We start from the raw sequence: 9,078 nt of genomic DNA, 5'->3' as shown, positions 1-9,078 counted from the left end.
CCAAAAGATTGACCATCACAGCACCTCAGACCACAGCACAGCTAGACACGATAAAGGATCATGGTCTGGCTACAGTTCTCGGCCCAGAGGGAAAGGGATGGTGGACCAGTGCTAGCTGTCTGGTTGTGACTTCAGCATCTGGAGATGCACTATGCCAAACCAAAGAGCCAGCAGCAAACCACACACCCAAAGCCTGGAGGAACATTCTGTGATGAACTGATGACGTCTATGTGGAGGTACGGGACAACAGCCAGCAGATGGACTGAGAGAAGGAGGGGGGAGAGCTAGAGACCGTCCTGACCTGACACATCTGACACATTGTGAAGTTAAGTAGCACACAGACTCACATTCTGAAAATACACACATTATTAGGAGAAGATAATTAGAGTACTTATTTTTACTTTTAAGATAAGTATTCAGTTGGTGTGTCAGGAAATGTTTAAAGTCCATTTCACTGTTCAAATTTGAATTGGATTGATGAAGAGTTGATAAAAATTATCCATTCAAAGACTTCCTACAAACCTTAAATTGTATTTTTCTAGTTTTTTGCAGTTGCTGCATCTTTCCTGGTGACCTGTGGAAGTTGTGTGAGGTTTAGTGCTGAGATGCTTTGAAACCATGACAATTAAATGTATCAACAACTTTAACACGAGATATGATTAAGACTAACATCTAAATGAAAATGTTTAATGATGTACATCATGAGTAACGTAATAAGACAATGGTATACACATAATTCATTTAATATTTACTCTCTTATAGAAGTCACAACACGTTTAATCATTAAAATATATTGTATTTTTGATGATGCAGAAGTAATTCAGGAGGGAAGTTAATGATAAAACTTATACGAAAAGTAAGATATAATATAAGTTAAAGATAAATCTTATAAACAGTAAAAGATAATACCTTTATACTATAAAGATAATAATATATAATATACTAGTATACTTTATAAATAGAAGGGATAACAATTCAGTCAGGAAAAGCTTAGAGGAAACAAGAGCTTTAGAGAGAAGTGCACTGGATGACTGGCTCAGGTTACAGCAGGCGTGTCCAGCGAGGAGGAGTCTGACACAAGGCCTTGTGTCTCGGAGCTTTCAGCACACCAACATCAAAACTAACATTAATTAATTAACTCAAATGCCTCGTAGGAAAAAGTTTAGAACAAACAAGAGGTTGCCTTCCAGGCCAGTTCCTGCTGGTGCCAGAGAGCTTAAAGGAATATTTCACCGCTGGAAAGCTGAATATATCTTTAAATTGTGTTACTTATGTAGTAGAAATGTGAAGAAAAAAAATTGAAATTGGTGCCTTCTAGGCCGAGAAAAGCCAGAAAATGTGTTTTTGTCTTATATGGATGAAAAACACCAAATCCCAGAATGCACCTGCTTCGCTGCTTTGAGTCCACTCCCAAACCACGCCTACCGCTTGACAGACAGACAGAGGCATTGAACTCAACTTAAGCGTGTTTTATTATCATTTCAACCATATACACGAAACAACGTTTCATCGTGCCTCAAGTGATGTTACACATTTAACATATATAAAAATGACATATGAAACATTTAGTGCACACACATTATATGCTCCGTCAACTTCAGCTAACGCATACTAGCATTAGCGCTTGGTGGGCTAATATAAACACAGCCGTGAATTAGCGTGCAATGTAGAATGGTCGGCATATAACAGTCACAAACTCCACCAGAAGTTAGCTGTTAAGATACAAATCACCACATTGCTGCACCGCTCCGCGTTAACACAGCCCACCTTACCCGGAGACAGAGCATATCTAGCTCGGAGGGCTAGCAGGCCTGGTAGCTGGACAGTCCGGGACGCGATATTACGAATCCCACTATGGCCACGCCAAGACCCGCCCTATGCCTACCTCTGATTGGCTTACACGTACACGTCACCTCCAGTACCTCCGCGCCGCCGCCGCTCTCCAGCACAGCCGCTGACGTTTCGCCGGCGCAGCGCAGTTTGAAATATGTGTTCAAGAAAGGAGACGCTGGAGACGGTAATAACGGTAAGAAAAATGAAACAACTAAACGACGTATATTAATATCGTTTGCACCAACCGTAGCCTTACAAATGAAACAACTAAACGACGTATATTAATATCGTTTGCACCAACTCCTTCACCACCATTTCTATTAGCCACAATAGCTTATTAGCTGCTAGCAGCACAATAGCTTAGCACCATAAGTCAATGATTGAAATTTACCCTGTACCTTCCTGTCCCATAGAGAGTGACAGAGCCAGTCTGCAAACTGCACTTGGATAGGTAAGGCATAAAATGTCTTTGTTGGATGCATAGACAGTAGCTATATAAGAATGTTGTGTGTATTTTTTTTTTTACCATATTGTTGTGAGGGACTGTGACGCTTATACAGTCTTTGTTTTCTAATGGTTTTACATTTCAAGATATCTTCTTTTTTGTTTTTAGCCATGAACAGTATGGCTGCTCCTATTAAATGGTGCCATATTTGCCAGACACCTGGCAACGTGCAGCAGTTGGAGGAGCTTGAGGTTAGGTGCAATAGATGGTTAAGACTAAGATTATAAAACAAATGATCATATTTTCTGCATTGACCCCTTCAATTTTTGTGATCATCTAGAGCCAATGTTGGGTGCATGCACCAATTCAATCAATTCACACACACACACACACACACAATTCAATGGGATGGAAAGCTTTCTGACTCCGACATGTGCACACCTTTTTTCTGTGACATGAACCGTGAATGGGTCAAACTCCCTTGTGAGTGAACAGTTTTCTAACATTGACATTTTGGATGACAGAAACTCTTACCATCTGGATACACACATCTGCTGTGTGTGAAGGAGGATGAGTTTCGAGCCCATTTAAAAGTGCAGCTCTCCACTAAAGAGGAGGTGGAGAAATGGCTTGAGGAATTTCAAAATTCCTCCACTTTAACATGGAGGAATGCCAGAACGTATCCGGCGTCAGGGCGATACAATGTGTATAGAGTAAGTAGAGCACAGCTTTTGGAAGTGGAAGGGTAGTGTACAGGGAGAGGTATAATGAGAAGTTTTTCAATATGTGTTTTTGTCTGACATGGAGCATGAATATACATGAACCAAAAAAAAAAAGAGTACCAAAAGCAGGTCTACTAATTTCTGTATACTGTTCAGGTTGATCTCAGATGCCAGCATAAAACCTACGCATCTGGCAAATACTCAAGAAACACCAACTGCCCTGCCACACTGTTTCTTGTCCTCAAAAGAAGCATGGAGAATAGGAGGTCAAGGTACAATTCAGAATAAAGCTATGTGCACGGTGTCTAAATTTCTACTCTGTACGATCATTTTATTGCATGTGTGTATCCTTCAATGTCATTAATGTTCCACTCCTCTGCCGTTTACAGATCGTCAGATCGACACATGGCAGAGGGTTACCTCCTATATGTCAACTTGAGGAATGAGCACAACCATCGCCTTGCTTGCGCCGATGCCCTGAGGAAAAGGGATGTGTCGGCCGTCACCATTGAAAGGCTGACTGAGCTCTTTGAGAAAGGTCATTCTCCCTCATCTGCTCTCGATACCATCAAATATGACCTGCAGGAGGAACAGGGAGACGAGTACCACTATGCAGCAGCAGACCGCGCCATCTGCCCAGACGTCCAGTTCTGCTACAGGTTAGCTCATCAAAACCGGTGTCCACATAGGAGAAACTACAAAAAACCTACTGGGGTGCGTTCTTACTTTCTTTTTCTGTTTGTGCTGTATCCCTAACTGTGTCAATGATCTATGTGTTACACCAGGTTATACTACAAAATATTCCAGAAATCATATGGTGCCCCTTCTGGAGAAAAGATGGTCATAGACCTCGAAGAACGCCTTGCCAGGTATAACGAAGAACAGGGCTGTGTCTGTGCTCAGATAGAACAAACCATCGATGGCCAGCAGATTGTGGCGATTTGCACACCTGTAATGCAGCGGGTCCACACAAGAGTACAACAGAGTGGAGAGATGATCTTTGTGGATTCCTCGGGGAATTGTGACAGGCAAAACCACCGCCTTTTTCTCTTTCTAACCCACTCTGCTGCAGGGGGACTGCCTCTTGGTGTGCTGATCACCACATCAGAGAGTGCAGCCACTCTAACAGCTGGGATCTCCCTGCTTAAACGGCTTCTCCCACCTGGTGCTTTCTTTGGGCGCGAAGACCATGGTCCACAGGCAGTCATGACAGATGACTGTTCAGCTCTGCGACAGGCACTTGCCACTGTCTACCCTGGAGCAAGCATACTTTTGTGCACCTTTCATCTGCTCCAGGCGATGTGGAGATGCAAGTGTTTCATAAAGTTCTTGTGTTTTGATGCCAGGGGATCTGCAGACAGCGTGGCATAGGCTGCAGACAGGTCTTCCGCTGTTCTGGCATACACAAGACCTCAGAATCCATTTAGCAGCTGTGGGCGTTCTTCTTTTTTTATGCCATTATGGCATAAAAAAACGGTCTGCAGATCCCCTGGCATCAAAACACAAGAACTTTATGAAACACTTGCTGGAGGTGTATGGGAGGCGGCAGGAGTGGGCACTGTGCTTGCGGGTCCATTTGCTAACCCGTGGCAACAACACCAACAACTATGTTGAAAGTGCAATGAAGATTGTCAAAGACAAGGTCCTTCACAGGTTGAAGGCATACAACCTGACCCAGCTCGTGGATTGATCGCTGTACTTAAGTACATTTTTCACGTATCTGTACTTAAGTAGACTCAATAGTGCATAGCATACTTTTGACTTTTACTTTGTTACATTTTGCAGCAATTATCTTAACTTTCTACTCCACTACATTTCTACAATGTTCCATTACATTTTCTGATCAGTTTCCCCCCTGCCAAAACGTCTTCCTGACCGTCACAAGTTTGTCTCGCCAGTGAAGTTTGGTTGCCATAGATACTGTATATATGGGTTGCCATAGATACCGTATATATTGGTTGCCATAGATACTGTATATATGGGGCACCGCTGATCCAAGCCGGCTCTGGTGCTGCACAGCCCGGGCGCAGCGACGCTGATCCTCGGTAATACAGCCCTGGTAAAAGTGAAAATGTTTGTTGTTGCACAAGTTGCCTGAAAAATACTGCAAAAAGTAGATGTGAAGAAACTTGGGGTCAACAGAAAATGCAAAAACCCAAGCTCACCCCCTCTCTAGCCACCACCATGCAAGTGTCCAAGTGTATAAATAAAATGATTATTGTGAGACCAACCCCCGGCCCCATGACGTCCTACGTTATGTAATAGGGGAAAATTATAAACCATAAACAAACATAATATACATGGCTCCTATATGTATATGTGTGTCTGCATACGTACATCATACAGTTTATATACAGTTTAAATATTGTTATTTTAATATATATTTGTTGTCGTCCTTACCATTAAAATGTAGGAGGATGAAGTCAATTTTACGGTGCCCAGCGCATCAACTGGTGGTTGGTACCACGTCAATACAGGACTGAGCTGCTGCACCTGCCCTGTTGGCCAAACTGGCGCACCTTGCAAGCACCAGAGTGCAGTGGTACAAACATTTGGTGTGAGTGAGACACTCCCACTAACAAGCACACCTCATCTCAGGAAGCTCTTCTATGAAATTGCTTCAGGTAAGTGACTTGTGGTTGTTCTACATGATGGGATGTGGACTACAGTTTGATGTGTGTGTGTGTGTGTGTGTGTGTGTGTGTGTGTGTGTGTGTGTGTGTGTGTGTGTGTGTGTGTGTGTATACACAGGAGGGACCACTCCAGATGACTGGTTTGAAAGCTTGATTTATGAACAGCCTGTGGAGCCAAAGTCAGTGTTGCGTGAGTACAAAGTCCCTCCACCACTATGATGTTCTTTCAGACTGAGTATGTTGAAACTTCACCAAGTAGTACATTTTTTTTCAAGATGGATAATGTTATGTTTTTTTTTCTTTCAAAAAAGAAGAGTGCATGGATGGAGAATCTCTTGCTCCAGCATCGAAGATCATCTCAGGTGAAACTGGCTTTAAAGAAAAATAAATTGGCGCATAAACCACAAAAAAATGTCAAGGCCATGATAAAACTGTGTTCCATAAGATATAAGTATAGCGGTAGAATGCCTAAAGATAATCACAGTGAAAAACTTGCTTATTTTCTTTATCACAGATGACCACCGGTCCAGTGAAGAGGAGGCTGTCGACACATCAGCTGGGCCCAGTAAGTATACTTATCACAACTTTTCAGATTGATCCAATTGTTTCACTTGCCACCAACACTAGACAGAAGAATCAATTCAATTGCTGTTAAATCTATCCAGGCACAGGGACTTTGGAGAGGGAGCTGGATGGCATTTTGGGGATCCTCAAAAAAAAACTAGTAGAGGACACAACATTCAAGGCACCTCTTCAGTCATTTGTGGACAATTTTAAAAAAATGAAAACGGACAGTGCTGTCCAGTCATCTTTGTTCTCCTATGGAAAGACCAGCTGTGTGCCTACTAGGATCCGTGCCACACCAAGGGGATTTCTGCAAACGACCACTAAGATTGGTGTGCAACCAACGGCGGTGTCACGCCGAAAGGCAGCTTTGGGGGGAAGAAGAGCTCTGGGAGCTGGCAGACCTCCAAAGAGCTCCAGGAAAGACCACCCTTACACAAAGTGCAGAAGAGCAAAAGCTGTGCCACACAGCCTGTCTCATTGTGTGCAGGAGAACACCTCCCTGGGGAAAACACACTAGGTGCACACACACACCCTACCTAAAGTCCATAACAGTTCTCTTAATCAGTTATTGATAAATTCCAGCTCAATCTGTTTGTTTTGTTTCAGCTCAATCAGTTCATGGTCCTATTGTTATTTTTTACAAAACCTGAACTAATACAAATACTTGTAGGCTATGTGATTTATTTTATTTTTTTTTTTTTTTTGGTTTGTATTTAGTATTTGTATTTACATTTGATGTGAGTTCAGCTACAACTGTGTAGTACAGGGTCATCATACAGGGGGCTGGGTTTGTGCTCTACCTGTGTAATGTTACCTGCTGTAAATGAAATGCTAAATATTAGTGTTGAAGTAGTTGTTGATGAAAGCCTTTCCACTCTCCACTGCATAACAACTGACTACCAAAAATTTAACTGTGGTCAATCAACACTAATGAAAAGCATGTGTCAAAGATGACATTTTGACTCGTGTTTTTGTTTAATTAATGTATGCATGTATTCAACATAACTTAACCTAATATGTACAACAATACAGGCTATGTATAGGCCTACTGTATGAATTGTTTTCAATATGGTAATTCTGAGTGGTTATTAGGCTACTGATCTGAGTCAAAATTTTATAATGATGAAATGAGTGATAAGCCTGCCTTTAGTGTGTGTTTAATAAAGATTAAATTGAATCAGTGGTGTTGTCTAGTTTTTTTGTAGTGATTATACTGTATTTTTTTTCCCTCCCAGCATTAGACTCGCTCATCCCAGAGCGACAACCCCATAGGTTTTTTGTAACGTTACTGCGTGAAGCATCAGCCTCATCTGGCTCATTTTCTTAAGTTTCTATAACGTTAACGCTGCAGTGTCGCTGCAGTGTCATCCGAAGCAGCAGTATAGCTTCAGGGGCAGCGTGATACGCGGAATGGCACGCGGAGCGGCAGCGTGCGTCGTCCTCAGTTAGCTCAGCCAATCAGAGGTAGGCATAGGGCGGGTCTTGGCGTGGCCATAGTGGGATTCGTAATTTCGCGTCCGGGACACTTGCAAGAAGGATCCGTAAAGTTCAGCTAACGCATACTAGCATTGGTGTAGCTAAACACAGAGTATAAACACAGCCGTGAATTAGCGTGGAATGTCGAATGGTCGGCATTTAACAGTCACAAGCTCCACCAGCAGTTAGCAGTGGCTAGTTGGATTTGAAGGAGGATTCCAGCTTGTTGTTTAATGAGCAGACACTTGCAAGCAGGATGGATAGGACAGGTGGACGGCTAGCGTTAGCTTTCCACCTAGCCGATGAGGATGTCCCCTAGCCGGCTAGCGGCATCGAGCGACACCGCTGGTCCCCGTGCAGGTGAAGCTCTCGTAGTGTGCCGAGTATTCCGTCTGTAAAAACGTTTCCTGCATATTCTCCGATCATTACCGATGTATCCCAGTGGTACACACGTCCGGTAGTTTGAATGCAGATAATTGTTGTAAATGTTTGCTGCTGAAAACCGAGAGCCTGTTTAGCGAAGATTCAAGATGGCTGACAGTCGTTTTCATTTGGAATACCTCGGCCAGACTCGGCAGTCCAACCCCCTGTGGGCGTGTTGAAAACATGCGGAAGTAGATCCCACTACTGGCTGTAGTCCTTGCTTTTTTTTTTTCACACAAATATTTTGTAAAGCTTACAAAGATCATATGATCTGACAGCTTTTTTGTTTGTACAGGTAGAAATGGAAAAAATGTATTGTTTAATATTGGCAGCCAGCTCAGAAAAGCTTGGCTTCTTTTTCAAAAACTTTGATTTATGTAAATAAAATTTGGTTAAAATAATTATCAAATTTATCACATAATACTCACAGTAAAGCTTTCTATCATATTGAATGAATCCAAACAATACATTTTCCCAAAGTAATGTGAATTGAGGGTAAATGTGAACAGCAATGAAATGTGATAATCTGCTCCAAAGTCTCTTGGTATATTGGCAAGACCAAAATAAATGTACAAGGGTTTCATTTAGTTCTCCACAAAAAGAACAGCTGATATCAATGTCCTTTTCATTTTCTGCAGATAATGGTTAGTTGGGTAAAATCTGTGAAGCATTTTGAAAGAGATCTCTTTAATTTTGTTGGTTAAGAAGAACTTCTGTGGCAATAGCCAAACCTTTTCCCAACAAATATTTTCAACATATGAAGACCAGTACGATAAAGCAGCAGGAGTACTCTTAACGTCTTGTTGAAAGAGTTGACGAGTCGCCTTATTCTTACTTTTAGCTTGTAGTGAAAAACAGATATTTCCAACAGTCGTTTCTTTCACATTTAACAGTATAGGGTGATCACCAACTCCATTAAAACCGTTATGGAGTGCAACGACAGCTGAAGGTATTGCATCAAAAACAATAGAGAACTCCT

General features: G+C 42.1%; 1 protein-coding gene across 1 annotated transcript; it reads left to right on the top strand.

The window, feature by feature from the left end:
• Window positions 1-1,681: 1,681 nt before the first annotated feature.
• Window positions 1,682-4,371, top strand: LOC114564292 (uncharacterized). Its single transcript, XM_028591549.1, has 7 exons — window positions 1,682-2,026; window positions 2,247-2,284; window positions 2,447-2,529; window positions 2,803-2,991; window positions 3,157-3,272; window positions 3,390-3,659; window positions 3,786-4,371. The coding sequence occupies exons 3-7, from the start codon at window positions 2,449-2,451 to the stop codon at window positions 4,369-4,371; spliced, it is 1,242 nt and encodes a 413-aa protein (XP_028447350.1). The 5' UTR covers window positions 1,682-2,026; window positions 2,247-2,284; window positions 2,447-2,448.
• Window positions 4,372-9,078: the final 4,707 nt, after the last annotated feature.

The sequence above is a fragment of the Perca flavescens genome, chromosome 11 (genome assembly GCF_004354835.1).
Source record: "Perca flavescens isolate YP-PL-M2 chromosome 11, PFLA_1.0, whole genome shotgun sequence".
Lineage (NCBI taxonomy): Eukaryota > Metazoa > Chordata > Actinopteri > Perciformes > Percidae > Perca > Perca flavescens.
This window is presented reverse-complemented; position numbering and strand designations above follow the sequence as displayed.

Excerpts from the sequence above, each read along its gene's own strand:
- LOC114564292 (XM_028591549.1), top strand. The coding sequence starts at position 2,449 with ATGAACAGTATGGCTGCTCCTATTAAATGGTGCCATATTTGCCAGACA. Across the intron at positions 3,273-3,389 it reads ATGGAGAATAGGAGGTCAAG|ATCGTCAGATCGACACATGG; the intron begins GTACAATTCAGA and ends TGCCGTTTACAG. Across the intron at positions 3,660-3,785 it reads GACGTCCAGTTCTGCTACAG|GTTATACTACAAAATATTCC; the intron begins GTTAGCTCATCA and ends GTGTTACACCAG.